General features: G+C 43.7%; 2 protein-coding genes across 5 annotated transcripts in view; one reads left to right on the top strand and one right to left on the bottom strand.

Moving 5' to 3' along the window:
- LOC146209321 (polycomb protein EED-like) overlaps window positions 1-14930 on the bottom strand; it is a 48519-nt gene extending 33589 nt beyond the window's left edge. Inside the window, exons 1-4 of one of the 4 annotated variants that reach the window (XM_084599565.1) lie at window positions 14588-14930; window positions 12241-12384; window positions 3942-4031; window positions 2443-2508 (exon numbers count right to left, since the gene is read on the bottom strand). In XM_084599565.1, coding sequence (XP_084455691.1) covers window positions 2443-2508; window positions 3942-4031; window positions 12241-12384; window positions 14588-14701 — 414 coding nt within the window. In that variant the 5' untranslated portion in view covers window positions 14702-14930. Of the gene's footprint in view, window positions 1-2442; window positions 2509-3941; window positions 4032-12240; window positions 12385-13679; window positions 13806-13831; window positions 14039-14587 lie in introns of those variants that run through there. The other 3 variants (XM_084599574.1, XM_084599592.1, XM_084599583.1) reach the window with 3 other exon arrangements.
- Window positions 7536-8264, top strand: LOC146209322 (uncharacterized). The gene has a single exon (XM_084587386.1). It carries the CDS (start codon window positions 7536-7538, stop codon window positions 8262-8264), a length of 729 nt encoding a protein of 242 aa, XP_084443512.1.
- Window positions 14931-15770: the final 840 nt, after the last annotated feature.

Below are 15770 nucleotides of genomic sequence, written 5' to 3'. Positions count from 1 at the left end.
CATGACTCTCGAGGAGATACTAAAAAACAACCAACGCATGCTTTTGCATTTCAACAATGCAGATCTCTGCAGTGCTCACAAAGTGGTTTTTTTTAATTTATTCAATGCTTCTAACAAAATGATTGTAAACATCTTAACTGATAAATTTTGCAACAAGAGCTCTTTTTCGGAGGGAATCTGTAGGAGATACACAATGGCTACTTTCGATTATCAGTCCCGGACTGTCCGGGACTACTTGCTGACAACTGTCCGGCGTTCGATTTTCCTCGCGCAGCCCAGAAGCCCCACCCACCTACCACCAGTAAAGCTCCTGGGCCGGCGGCCATTTTGAGTTAGAATCCGAGCGCATTCTGAGTACTCTTTGTGTTCCTACAGATGATATCGCGCGCACAAGCTTCAGCTTTACATCTTTGCTTTCTCGTCTTCAATTTTCCTACACATGGAAGCATCTAGAGCCCCGAGCACTGACTGTTCGTGCTGCACTGAAGTTGTTCACCGTTGCGCGATATCTTTTCAGCGCGCAGGTCCGCGCTTTGTGCTAAAGCAGCTAACGCTTCTTGTAAGTGCTTCTGCAAACGCTTTCGTCTCCTTTCGAGCGAAGTAAGCTCTACCCATGGAAAAACTTCGCAAGCATCAACAGCAAGAAAACCCTGCCAAACTGAGATCTGTAAAATGCTGCACATTCAGGCATGCCATGGTGCGTTCGCAAAAAGCCCACATTGCTTCCACCTCTGTTATCTGTCTTTAGCATTAGTACAAGTATACCAAAAGATAAACGTGTGCCTGGCGCCCTGCGATACCGATAGAATGAGTCGTGGTGAATAGTGGTTGGCATTGTCTACTAAGAGCGGCTAAAAGCAAACGATGGAGGGAGCTTGCAAGGTCATGTGACCCTCACGCTACTTCCTGTCAGAGCGGAAGCCAAGACCCGTCAGCAAGTAGTCCGAGACTGGAAAATCGAATGTACCCAATAAGTCTAGACAGCCAAAAACAACTCTATAGCATCCCTCGGAATTTCGGTGGTTTCGTCACACGGTTTTGCCAACTTCGGCTTTGCCTTGCGGCATGGCCAAAGAGGAGCCTGAACCATAAGCCACGTTGGGCATTTTTATTTTCTTATGAACTTGCGCCGCAGTCGCATGCCGGACACTTTTAGCAGCGCGAAATGGCAGGCAAACGCTATATTTTTGCCATCGCCTTTGCCATTCTACATGAGCTGATTTCTGCTAGCTCGCTATTGCCACGGCCTGGAACAAATAACTATATGCAGTCACAAGATCACGGCCTCTCGATGTGTCTGTGAGCGATTGTGACAAGCCAAAGGTGCAGCCATGCTTGATCAGCTCGGTTGCACACAGCATCCCATGACAACGTACCTGGTGCTCATTGGCCCTCTGCTCCTCCACCCTTCTTTATTTTGTTTTTCTTTGTTTCGTGAGATAATAACATGTCAACGAAAATTTGCTTGCTGGCGCTGAAAGCTTGCCCCATCACCACCGAATCACCTAAACAAATGCTTTGTGTGGACTAGGTCTCGAGCCTGTGTGGCTCGTACATCCAATGGAGGGTTGCAGCTACGAATGTGGAAAGGAGGCACAAGAAGTCGAGAAAGAAAAGGCACTACACTGAAAACTTATGGTGGAGTTTGGAAAGAGAAAGGCATGCATGTGCATGTGAACAGCGCAAGAAAATTTGTAGTGGGGTGGCAAAACTATATTTGAGGCAGGCATGGTGCCTAATTGGCTTTAATTCGGTCCAGCAATTTCTGTGTGATTTGGAAACTTTCAGGGCCACCATGCTTTGCCTTTCCTAGGCAAAAAAACAGCAAGAAACAAGAAGCAACGACGGCACGCTGTTAAATACGTGACTGCACGGGTTCTGACGGCATCAGGGGCACTGAAGTGGAAGATGATATCACACACATTTTAGGAGTGCTGAGATTTGAACAATGTCGAAATTTACAGTGCATCCACATTGTTGCATGCAGACTGATATTTCCGAGCCTTGTGATGCAGTTTTGGCTAAAACAGGCTGAGATCGAGTTACTAGCAAGCACATTCTTTAGCTACCACACAAATAATTCACATTGCATTCAGCCTCGGTAACAACAGATTCCCGGCACTCGCTCGCCGAGCAGGTGGCCAGTCAGTGCACTGTTGCCGTAACAATTTTGAGGCAGTCTTGTTAGATGAGGGAACACACAAAGAGGGAACAAAAAAAAAAAAAGATAAAAGGCTGATTTCCTCCCCTGAAAAGCACATTTTGTAGCTCCCGTTCAAGCCAATGTTTCAAAATCAGAAAGAGGAAACATGTGCAGCTCAGGAAGCTTGCACATCCCCACTACCCAACTGTATTTATAATAATAGCCAGCAATCGCAGTAGATGTCAGTTAAGCACCTGCCATGCGCCCTCCTCACAGTCCTGTAGAGCAACAAAGGATACATCAGGGTCGCAGTATGACTGCAGTAGCTTGATGCTACCATTCTCCAGGCATTCGTACATGGTCACCTTGGATGGAAAGGTAAGGGCGAATATAGAAGAATTAAAAGAGAACCAACAGGAGCTTGCAAAGGCTTGCGTGTACTAAGACATAGGAAGAAAAAAAATACAGTCTATAACTCGTGCGTCTCACAAAACTTTTCAGCCACACATTGGAGAAGCGGGACAAGGAAGAAAAGAAATTGTGGAAAGTAAGGCGACCATTGGTTATTACAGTGCCTCTGCTTTTCTCTATGGCTTCCCAGACTGAATTTCCCAAGAGCAAGTTTTAAAAATTGAGATATTCCTGCCCAGAGTATCAGGTTTCTTGAGCTGCCTAGGGTGTCACAAACAAGAAACTCTTGAAACTATGAAGAAAGGTGCCATTAAAATTTCCAAGCAAAGTCAGTATGAAATGAGAAATTTGTCAGTTGAGCACACCTCGGTACATTCGAACCACGTTATAACGAACACGGATGCAGCGAATTATTGGATAAAACTAACTAAAATCAGAGTTTGGTTGGTCTATGCTTTATTTCTATGGCAGTTCTTTCTGTATAACGAAACAAAAAATTCAAAATTAGATGCTAGATCAGTTATAATGAAGCAGTTTTTTGCATTAAAACGACAAAAAAAATGCGTAAAGCACCCTGGAAAAGAAAAACAGAAACGCAATTTTCCAATCAATCGAATAGCCCGCTGCAGAAACATGTAAATCGCCTGTGTGCTGCATACCGCGTCATCTAGCCGCAGCAACAAAAACTACCTCCAACGACTTATGGCCTCCGAGATCACACTCCTGCGCGTGGTGATCTCTGGGACCATGAGCAGCCATGGCTGGACTCACCCGTGTCTATATCGCCCGTGCATTCGCGTGCCGCGCCATCTAGCAGCGGTGAGAAAAACTAGTGCCAACGGCCTATGGCCTCCGAGACCACCAGGCCATGAATGGCCCTGGCCGAACTAGAGTGTCGCCATCGCTATGGTGGCTACCGCCGGCGCCACCCGAGTCCGCCATGCAACGGCTGACAGGCATGTCATCACCATAGCCTTCATCATGCCGTGAGCCCGTGCGCGCGCTGCACTCCTAGAGTCCATTGGCTCTGTTACGCAAATCGTGCGCAACAACACTGTATCATTTTTGCTCACCAACACGGAACGAAAGGTGAGATTTCACGTTTATACCAAGCTTTTAATTTTAAAATTGCACATTTGCACACCTTTGTGTTTTGTCTATATTAGTGCGCATTTTGTTTTGTTTTATTAGCAGAAACATTTACAGAAATTTGGCCGCGCACTTTTAAAACGAATATTGGATTCAACAAACTTTCGTGCCCCGTGCTACTTCATTACAATGAGGTTCGACTGTACCAGAGTGTTGCAAGGAGCTAAAGGAAAACATGACACACCAGCCAGGTGATAACGCTTGCCCCCATTGTTATTAAAAGTTAATGTTTACTTACCCTGTTGCTGCCCACAGCAGCAAAGATGTAGAGGCCTCCTTTGAGATGTGGATTGAACTGAACACCAAAGAGGGGCTGGCCATGGTCCTCCTGTGCAGTAGATGATGGATACAAAAGACAAGCAAAGCTCAACTTAGCCAAGCTTCATGCAAGCTAGGATAAGCCTCTCCGACTTCCCTCTGCAGAAGCACAGTGACAATGCCGAGTCTGCTCAGTGTCGGTGTACCAGCTGTCTCTGTGGCGCTATCAAAGCATCACAGTTAGTGGGAAAGTGGTAGGAACGCATGTAGCAATGGATACAACCCTGGTTCTTTACACCTAAGTGCAAGCTGCAGGCCCCTTCAGTCATGATGAAGAGCTCGCACCACCTACCTCCGAGGTTACATACATGCTCTCAGCATTGCAATGGATGACAATGAACAACTAAATGACACTAACAGCAAGATGCAATATCGCTATTGCAGTTAATCCTGAAGAATTGATGGGGTGCATGAAGGGTTTGGCAACTTTTCTGAAAGACCAAAGACACAGAAGTCGACAGTGCTTCACTGGTTTGTAGAACGAGATCATGCTTCCACGAGAGCCACATAAAGACTGATTTATTCCAGCCACTCCATATTTGTTCCTTCACCTCTTCCTTACAGCGCGTGATGCTGAACGCACCATGAGAGCCCGATATAAAAACTGATTCTGAGGAGTCCAAACCGTAGCCTTCAAAGCCCATTACCAATGCCAGTCAGGAGGAGAGCACAACCACATTCTATTTGTGAGAACACTACATGAGATCTGTGCATGTAAACGTTCACGACATTTGTTGGTCCAGACAAAAGTGGAAAGAAATGATCATGCAGGGAGCTCGTACTTAATGCCCCTTTCTGTGATATCACAGAGATTCAATTATATCACACAATCATGAGTACCTTCTGTGAAATGATATTTTTTCAGCAACTGGAGAGCGCAGCCTTCTGTAGTTCTAAGCTTGGTAGTCTCAACTCAGTCTTCTCCATCAGCTTAAACAAGTCATAACAATGGCAAAAAAATTGGTGCAATATCTGGCAGACCATGGCAGCTGAGTAAATGATGCCCAAACACAAGACATCTATGGCTATGGCTTAACTAAGAAAAGAACAAAATATATAAGGAGCTAGCACTGTTATCATATGCAGCTAGTATATATCTGATTTTATTTAAACTGAAAATCTCTGTTCAGATATTTTTACAGAAGCGGGTCCATTTTTGGCTGCAGATACGCAGTCGACAAGGCAAAGCATTGTTGCAAGTGTGCGAGGAGGTCACTGGGAAATATTGGAGCAATGCTACAATGCATCGGAACAGAAATAAAAAAGAAAAGGAAATGCATAATCAGCGCCAATTTTTCACATTGCACATGAAAAGCCCCTGAGAATGGCAAAAAGACAATGAAGTACATCACATTTTGTTTCCTGACAACACAATCTGTATTTGTATAACCACTCCATAGTCAAAACTTTGATTAGGGCTGACTGGCTCATGTAGAAGCTAGGAAAAACTTATGCAACCTGTGGCTAATTACGTCAATATGGGGAATGCACAACACACCAGATTTTCAAAGCAGCTGCTCTTAGAGTCTGGGCCAAAAGGTTTAGTTACCTAAGGGAGCTCCTTAGGCTTCAAGCTACTGGAAGAGCCTGCAATAAGAACTAAACAAAGGAAAAAAAAGGTTTCACTTGTGCATCAGGGTGCATTGTCTTCCACAAGGTCAAAAAATTGAACAGCCAACCATAGCTGCCCGTAAACAAAAGGCACCCCAAACACTGGGGCACACTATGAGCGGCTGTTTAGACACAAGGTGCCTGAGGCAACAAGTAGTCAAGGGTGCACTCATATACGATGCCCACTTGCATTGCACTTGCCAAAATGCAATATTGTTTAAAGGATTTTCCACCTTTTTGTGACCCTTGTGACATCTGTCTAGCAGCAAGACAAGCTTATCATAAAGAAAATCGAGCTTTAAATGGGACACATTCTTCTCGCTAACAAAACTGTGTTACCGATGAAGAGAAGCCCATGATCGTCGAAAGCCAGGAGGAAAACAGTGCAGTCTAGCCTCATGGGTCTACATACAAAGATTACCAATGTATTTCATGTTTTGACGTGAAAATGGCCAATGGTAACGACACTAATTAAAATATTTTGGCATTTTCCAGCTTTACAAAAGCTTCATTTTCAGTAGAGATATTCTTGTTGCCGTTAAAAATCAGTAATTTTGAAGTCATCCTCTGATGAGCGTAGTTCTGATTCTCTGTAGACTGATTCTCTAAAATATGACTCTAAAAGGTGACGTTGGTTACCTTTAAAGCGATCTACGTTCGATGAAATCTACTTGTCCAGCCATTTTCTAACGTGCCTCGAAAACATGGACGAAATGTGGGCAAATATGGGCCCCACACAATACATGCAACAAAGTAGTGGATGGTATGCTTCTGTCTAATTTTGGCAGATGCCAAGAACCAACCCAGAATAAGGTCAGAGCAAAACAAGTGTGTTGTATTGCAGTTGTGGCACATAAGCAACTAAGGCTATAATCAGGCACCAAATGAAAAGTCTAATGTGCTCACTCTGCAGATAAGGACTTAAGAATGTCAAAATTATAAATTCTTCAGGAGCATTCCTTCCTTGGAAACTAAAAGAACAGACAATTTCAACAAGTGTGTCATCCGATAGGCTGGGATAAAAGGGGAACTGTTTGCTATAAAACTGTGCAAAATATTTTGAGGCTGAAATACTTTTAACTCCCTTTATTGGCAACCTTGAGGGGACATTGCAATTTTTTATTTTATTTATTTATTTATGTACAATGCAGCCCCATGAGGAGGCTATAGCAGGTGGCTATTGAAATAAAAGTGAGAGCTAACATCCGGGCAACGATTCTCGTTTATCTAGGCACCAAGTAAAATTTTATGAGACAACTTCGCTCTCTCAGGCTTCCGTGTCCTCCCCGAGGATGGCTCCATGGTACCACTCATGCGGAGAAAGCCGCCTGATGCCGGTGACCGAGGTGACAGCAGCTTGAGGCAGGTTCAGGCATTTGGAATAGTCTGTCACTGTTATGCGTAATCAACTAATGGCATTTCTTTCTCTATTTAGGAGCTGGAAGTGAGTGGGCACGAGAACAGTGACATCGGCATGCCTCCAATGCTTCGCTTCTTTACCGTGCAGGCTATGCTGGCGCTCGCCATATCAACTTCGCCGGCTGCAGGTACTGACTCGACGTTTTTCCCTGGTCCAGTGGTTGCAAGATCTGGGCTTCGGTTCACCGGCAACTTCAGCGTTCCACCCAGCCAGGCTTTCCTGCTCATCGAATCCCTCGTCCACACCCGTCCAGCGTCATCGACGATGGCATCACCACCCACACCGGATTTAAAGCGACAACACACTGGCTTTCCCTTCAGTGGGCACGGGAACAGTGACATCAGCATGCCTCCAATGCTTCGCTTCTTTACCGTGCAGGTTGGTACGCACTATCCTTTGCATGCTAGGAAATGTGACGATTGCTGTTTACTCCTGTTCCCGTGCCCACGGGTGTGCTTTCATGTTGCTTGTGAATGCATTTCAATGATCTTTCTGCTTTTGCGTTCTGGCGACATTGAATCTAACCCGGGTCCGATGACTCGCTCCGTGACCTCCCTTGACATAGATAACCTGCCAGACAATCCGTCCGAACAAATGAAAGTTATGTTTAAGCTGCTTAAGGATGTACATTCTCGCACGTTGCAAAGCTCAAAAGATCAGACCGAATTAGCCTCCGATATTAAAGACATTAAAAGTAGTCAGAAGAACATTGAATCAAAGTTAGCTGGCATGCACAAGAGGCTTGATGAACTCGAGAAAAAGGCAAAGAAATTCGACGACATGGATCGGGAACTTTCATCTTTAAAGAAATTTGTAGAAGACCAACGTACTCGAAATGCTTTGCTACAGTCTCGCCTTGGTGAAGCCGAAGATAGATCGCGATGTGAAAATCTAATATTCAGGGGTATACCCGATGAGGAAGAGACTTGGGCAGATACTGAATCTAAACTCCTGGAAGCCTTGACTAAGATTGTCGAAGTAAGCCCCTCGAGTCCAATTCAGCGTGCACATCGCCTGGGTGTTTTTTCAGACTGCAAGTGCCGACCTATCATAGCTAAATTTTCTGACACTAAAATGAAAGACAAGATATTAACCCTTCGTAACCAATTTAAAACGGATAACATCATTATCAGTGAAGATTTCTCACCGGCTACGCACCATGCTCAGAAAAAACTTTTTGATTTCAGAAATTATCATGCTGGCCCTCGCTAAAATGCTTCATGTATAACCCTACCACGGACACTGTTGAAGAAATCACGAAGAATCGTGAAGAAAATGAAGAAATCATGGCACGTGGCGAATCGTCTGGATCGGATTCTGTGGCTCGATTCTGTGGCTTCACCGTAGGGAATCGCGAGGGGTAGTGGACAGTCGATATCTGTTCTGTATACTAACGTCCGCAGCCTACTTAACATATACTAACTTCCGCAGCCTACTTAACAAGCATACTTTTTTATCCTCTGCCATAGACACATGCTAAGCTGGCATCATAGCGCTAACGGAAACCTGGCTCCGAAAACATGTTTCAGATTCCGAAATTTTCCACAACGCTCATCGCTACTCGGTATATTGTTGCGATAGAACAGCCAAACGTGGCGGCGGTGCTTTACTTGCGATTTCTAAAGACATTCCATCTTCATGTATCCCAGTCTTCAGCAAATTAGAACTAATTTTTGCGTCAATAGTGATAGGTCATCTTAAATTGATTATTGGCGTCTGTTACCGTTCTCCCACTTATTTGTCTACATTCACTAACGACCTTCACGATGCTCTAAATCTTGTTTGCGCACGACTTCAATTTTCCAACTATTTTATGGACTGCTCAGCCGCCTTCTTCATCTCCCCCCTCGTATCAAGCTAAAGAATTCTTAAAACTATGCACCATATTTTCACTAACTCAGTTAGTAACAAAAGCCACTAGGACGCTAAATAACGCTTCGAACATTCTTGATCTAATTCTAGCAACTAATCCAGAGTTAGCTACTGATATAACATATGTTCCAGGCATCAGTGATCATGTTCTGCTTAATTTTTTCATTAATATACCACGTCCGAAAGCGAAACAAATAAAAAAAATCCATCCTAGATTACAATCGCGCCAACTTTGCCGCTATTAACTATGAACTGGGCATATTTGTTGACTACTTTATTGCAAACTTTGACTACTGCTCTGTCGAGGAAAAGCGGATATCATTCAAAACGAAGGTTCACGAACTTACATGATAAGTATATCCCTAATGCATCGTCACCTCTAATCCACAAGCACCTTGGCACAACTCTTACATCGGACGACTATCTAACAAAAAGAAACATTTATACTGCCGCGCGAAGCTTTCACCATCTAACACGCGATGGGCAAAGTACAAGTCTGCTTCCGTCAACGCTATTAAGCGTCAACGCTATTAAACTAACAAAAAATAACTTTTTGTCTACCACATTACCAACTATTTTGAAAACGAGTGTTAAGAAATTCTGACGCGTTATACACCCGGCGAATGACCCATTAATTAGACTACAAGATGCCTTCGGTAAACTTATCCCCAGTAATCTTTGTGCTTCCGTGCTGAATGACACATTCGTTGAAAGCTTTTCCTCCCCTTCAAGCGTTAATCTGCCTTACATACAGCACCCCAGGTTCCCGACAATGCCACCTATAACAATCGATCCACCTGGCGTAGCCAAATTAATTGACTCTTTAAAAAATGATTCTTCACCTGGTTTCGATGCGATTAGCGCTGAATTCCTAAAAAATACTTGTGCTTATAGTTCAGTTATACTAACCAAACTTTTTCAACAGTCACTCGACACAGCAAGCCTTACTAACGACTGGAAAATTGGGAAGCTGGTTCCAATTCACAAGCCCGGTAGTAAGCACTCCCCTCAAAACTTTCGTCCCATTTCGCTCACAAGCACATGCTGCAAATTACTAGAACATATCATTTTCAAGCATGTTGTACCTTTCTCGATGAGAACTCATTTTTTACACCTGCGCAACATGGTTTTCATCAAACATACTCATGTGAAACTCAATTACTTGCCTTTACTGATAAGCTATACCGCATACTTGACAACTCATCGTTTGCTGACTGCATTTTTTTTTTATTTTTCCAAAGCTTTTGATAAGGTATGTCATAAATTGCTGCTACATAAATTGAGCCATCTTAATCTCAATCCTAACGTCTTCCTCTGGATTAAATCTTTCCTTCTTAACCGTTGGCAATTTGCACATGCTAATGACACTAATTCACCGATTACTAACGTGCTATCTGGTGTTCCACAGGGATCGGTCCTTGGACCCCTCCTATTCTTAATCTACATTAATGACCTTCCTTCTGCCATATCCTCTAACATTCACCTTTTTGCTGACGATTGTGTAATATTTCGGGAAATAAATAATGTTAACGATACTGACACTCTCCAGTCAGACCTCAATTTGGTGTCAGACTGGTGCAATGCATGGAATATGGAATTAAACATTAATAAATGTAAAGCTTTGCGTGTTTCCTGTGCATCTAACGCTCTTCCTTCATATTATCTTAATGGCACTCCTCTTGACTGGGTAAAAACATACAAGTACGTACCTAGGTATTCATATCACTCAAAATTTAACATGGTCTATTCATATTGACTACATTATTAATAACGCTAACCGCATGTTAGGATATTTACATCAAAATTTCTCTGCCGCTCCCTCATCCCTTAAGCTTTTACTGTATAAAACACTTATACGTCCTAAACTTGAATATGCAGCATCAATATGGGACCCTACACATGAAAACCTCATATATTCCTTGGAATTAGTCCAAAATAATTCCGTCCGCTTCATTCTTTCAAATTACAATCGTACGGCAAGCATCACAGCCATGAAATCTAACGTTTCACTCCCACCGTTACAATCTCGCCGTAAAATTGGTCGCCTAACGCTATTTCACAAGCTATATCATCACGTTGCGCTTCATGACTGTTTCATATCACTCCCAGAATACATTTCACATCGCATCAATCACCGCCACAAGGTTGGCATCCGAACATGCCACACCAAATCTTCTTTTCAGTCATATCTTCCCCGCACATCTGTAGAATGGAACCGCCTTCCACCCCGATATTGCAGCCATTTCAGATAACAAAACCTTTCACGATGCAATAGCTAACAATGTTTATTCTGAAGGAATTTGATCATATGTTATATTTGTTTCCACTGTGTTGCGTACATTGATTTTATGTTATTTACGCTTTGTGAATGTTGTTTGTTTTATTCTGGAGGAATTTTATTTTGTACTACTTGTTTTCACTGTATTATATTGTTCTGTATCCTAATTAACCCACTCCCCTCTGGAATGCCTTTGGCCTTGAGGGTACAATAAATAAATAAATAAATAAATAAATGCTCTGAGAACACTCAAACACACTGCTTCTTCTACATTCATGTCGTGGCTGTGTATGCATATGTATCGTCCTGCATTTCAATGCTGCCACCATCAGCTATTTACGCCGAGCAATAGAGCCAGATGAAAGGAGAAGTCGGAAGCGTCTTGTGCAAACTGATTGCTTTGCGAGTTATACACACGACAGAAAACGGCTCACCCCTGCCAATAACACCACGGAAAAAAATTTGTAAACGTCTGCATAAGAGGACGTTTACAAATGTGGCAAAGACGCAAAAGACTGCAACTGCCTAAACTAAGGCCACATTAGAGCAGACAATCGCTTCAACGAACCAGGAAAAATCTGAGAGGCACTGAATGTGTTGCCCCATTAGATGAAAAGCTGTGATATAGTGCCGTGTGCTATGCCAGCAATCATTTCATGCTTACATCTAATTGCGATTATGAGAGAGGCAGTAACTTCTTCCCTTAATTTCTAGAGTTTTGTACAAGGGTTCATTTTGAGCTCAGATCTACGTTCTTGACAAGTTTGTCTACCTTATTTCAATAAATAAATAAATGAGAATGAAACTGTGTGTTACGTGTGTGTTCAATAAGACGGATACATGAATCACTTCGAATGAGCTTCTCAGTGATTAGACAATTTCCATGATAGGCTCCACTAGGTGTAGTGTGTTTATTCATTACGTCATGAAACCTGCATTTCACACTTAGGAGCATATGCAGACAAAGAGTCACAGAACAAATCAAAGCGATATAGCTAAAGTGGGCATCATCGGTCAGAGTAAATGTCGCACTCTCACCTTGACAAAAGTGGAGCATTTGTAGATGAGCTTGCAACGTTTCGACTTGCTTTTGCGACGGCGTCCCCTGCGACCTTGTGTGGGTGTGTCACTTCGTGAAGTGTTGTCTGCCGTTGATGCACTGCCCACACTTGAAGTTTCATCCTGCATTATTGGAGGAGACAGGGGGAAACGGCACAAAAGGACGCTGACTATATCTGTGGCAATGAACTGCCAGACAGCTAAAAGGCACTCATTCACCCTTAGGTCAGGTCAACATCCAGTGCTAGTTTATTATTTATCTGCATATACTGTGGTCAGATTCAAATTGGAGTGGGCGCACAAAACAAAAACAATGATGACATGTCAGTCACATGGCTATGCATGCTGACATTAGATCAGTTCTCTGCGAAGCTTCATCAGTAAACACTAGGCATTACTGACAGCAGTCAAATAAAAAAAAAACAGCTTTAATGTGTTACTGCATACATCATCAAGATGTGACACGCTGACAATGTAGCAACATATATGGGAAGTTTCCTGAAGCTCATGGTGACTGAGAGTGCAATGCCTGGAGCATTGGCTTCAAAATTTGTGTCTTTGTAGTAAGAATTGCTATTTTCACGTTTCTGTTCTTTAGGGAACAAAATATAAACACAGTGAAAGAAAAACTGTCAGTTCAATTTCTGCCAAATAAGTGCAAAATATTTACAAAGTAATTTTGGTTTCCTCAAAGATTCTGTTTACTATAAATTTTTAATGTGACGAGTTTCAAAATATGCTTAAGTGAGAAGCAGTAGTGGCTCTTTGACAGTGTTTTTATATTGCTGATTTTTGGTTTTGTGGGGTTTAACCTCCCAAAGTGATAATTTTCTTTAATGTTCAGTAATCCTACACAAGTAAAACAAGCCTCTGCCATTTATAAGTGATGAAAAAAAAAACTGCTGAAAGGTGCACATTTTACTTCTCTGATAAAAGCCCTTCATGGCTACTTTACAGTCGCGAGAAATATATGTTTGAAGAAGGCTGGAATACAAGTGATCACAAATCATTTAGTATCATCAAGAGAGCCTACAGACTTGGTTCCTGTGATGTAATTAAGAGAGATAGACTAAGATAGTGTGTTGAAAGATGCAAAAGCTACTACAGGACAGCTACGGGAGGTTGAATACTTACAATATCAGTACCCTGGAAAACACAGTCCGCAGCACAAACAATACATGTGAAACGTATAGCAACTGCTGCCGATCAGATTGTTTAGATAAAAAAATTTATATCAAAACGCACACTGCCAAACACTACAAATGCCAGCAACTGTGCTGTGCAAATTAGATTTTTTTTTTTTTTTCAGCACTGCTGTAGTGCTTTCGGGCTAAGTACGGTAATCATTAAATAACAAATATCGCGGCCAGGCGGAGAACAACACACGGGGCACAGAAATCTAATATTTCTGCGCGCACCGTTCTCGAACCCACGGCGCGAGTCTCGCGGAAACCGGGTTGCGCCCACCGCCAGTGGCTGATGCATCTTAAAAACATTCGACGAGAAAGAGCTCAGGCGAAGGACTTGCAGTCAGGCACCGAAACGGCACTGAATCCTCTTCCAACCCCACCTTCTGGCTAAGTAGATATATTACCCTTCTCGCATTCATGCCGGCCAACTGCGAAAAGCAGCGTCGTGTCCCGGCGCGAGACATGGGATGTTGCAGCCGCGTTGTCAAGTGGGCGTGTGTTAGGTGCGCCGAGCCGCTGATTGCGAAGCTGAGATAGCGTGACGTTGCATACCGAACTCGCGCATCGGCTCGCGACAGCAAGCTACGCTGCAGACAGCGTGCGAGCCGACGACGACGACGCGCGTGTGCTGCACACACGCGGTGCAGTGTTTACTGCTTACTTGTTATTGTACACACGCAGGAAAAGGCGCATCAATGGGGCGCATGGGGAGGAGGTAACAACGTAGGCGCGCCAGTTGGCGCGTAGCTCCCTAACAGCTCCATGAATTGAATATAAAAGAGAGAGAAGGAAAACAAGAAAACAAAGACTAATCCTCAAAACTAGATAAACAAAACCGAGCATTGCTGAAAACATCACATTAGTTTGAGCGCTTGAGTGCTTGAGCGCCTCGCATCAGCTGGGAAAATGTAGACTATGTAAAGGCCAGTGTATTGAATACAGCTCATTAGCCGCGCTGCCATGGGTGCAGTGACCTTAGGGATCAGTGATCGCTAAGGTGGAAACGTGCTCGCTGCTCTCCTTACGGCGTAAAAACACCCAGCACATGAGAAAGCTTCCATCTTATAACATAGTAGAACGGCGAATGAACAACCGCAAGGTTGGATAAGTTACAGAAGGGCAGAGTTGAGGCTCACAATGTCGTCCGGTGAATCGTCGGAATGATCGGAAGGATAGACAAGCCGGGACTGTCGGGAATGTCTTGCCGAGCTCGTGCATGCCACCTGCTCGCCCAAGTCCGAGTCCGACATCGCGCCACACAGTAACGATGAAGCAGTTGATCGAGCTGTTAGCTTTTCATTTAGTTTCGACGGTGACTAGTGCCAGCAATTCATCATCCCATCTTCCATAGCGAGCACAACCCATTGTTCCATGAGAAGTAATATTTTCCGGAATCGGACTTGTCGTCCGCACACTTTTCAGCTCGCATGAAGTGCCCGCGAAATGAGTGTTGTGGCTCGTTATGGGGCTTTGGCCACTTAGGAAATTTGGCCGCTTAGGCATTTTGGCTTTGGATAGCTTTGGGGATCTGCGGCCGGCATGCCGTGGCGCTGCGGTCTTTAGAGATGCGCAGAGTGTAGACGTGTGCAAGGACGCGTACTTCTTTTTAAAATCTCCTTGGACGTGTAGATGCGGAAGAGATGCGTCATGCATAGATCGAACCGAGCGGCCTGCTAGTTTTTAATTCGCGTTATTTGTGGCCTGTTTTAGACTGCTATTACGTTCTTTGCGGCAGAGAATTTTCTATAGAGCTGTCATTTAGCAAATATCTGTCTGAGCAGCTAGGTTATTCTACTGAAATAGTGAGCGATGAAAGTCTGTAAACTGGCGAAGCGCAAATGTGCTTGAACGCACTTCATGATAGAACCGAGCGGCCTTATAGTGTTTAATTCGCGTTATTTATGACCTGTTTTTGGCTTCTATTACAATCTTCGCGGCCGAGAATTTTCTATAGAGCTCTCATTTCCCAGGTGAAAATTTCCAGTTGGGAATCAGCTGGTTTCAGTTGGTCCCAACAACGACGTATAACCTTAATTGCTGGTTTCAGCTGGACCAGCTGGTCCCAACAACAACACCAGCTGCTTTCCAACTGGGTCAGTTGGGAATCTGCTACAACACCAGCTGGTTTCCAGCTGGGTTAGTCGGGAATCTGCAGCTGGGCCAGTTGGTCCCAATAGGAACACTAGTGATTTTCAACTGGACCACCTGGTCTCAGCAGGAGTTGGTCCCAACAGCATCAATTCTGGTTTTCTGGGAAGGCAGTTAATTGGTCTAGCAAGTGATGGTACCAGCGGCATGGTTGGTTTATTTTAGTAATCG

This window comes from Amblyomma maculatum, chromosome 1 (genome assembly GCF_055883805.1).
Source record: "Amblyomma maculatum isolate TAMU_Amacu chromosome 1, ASM5588380v1, whole genome shotgun sequence".
Lineage (NCBI taxonomy): Eukaryota > Metazoa > Arthropoda > Arachnida > Ixodida > Ixodidae > Amblyomma > Amblyomma maculatum.
Note: the sequence above shows the minus strand (reverse complement) of the source record. Positions and strands in the feature narration are given on the sequence as shown.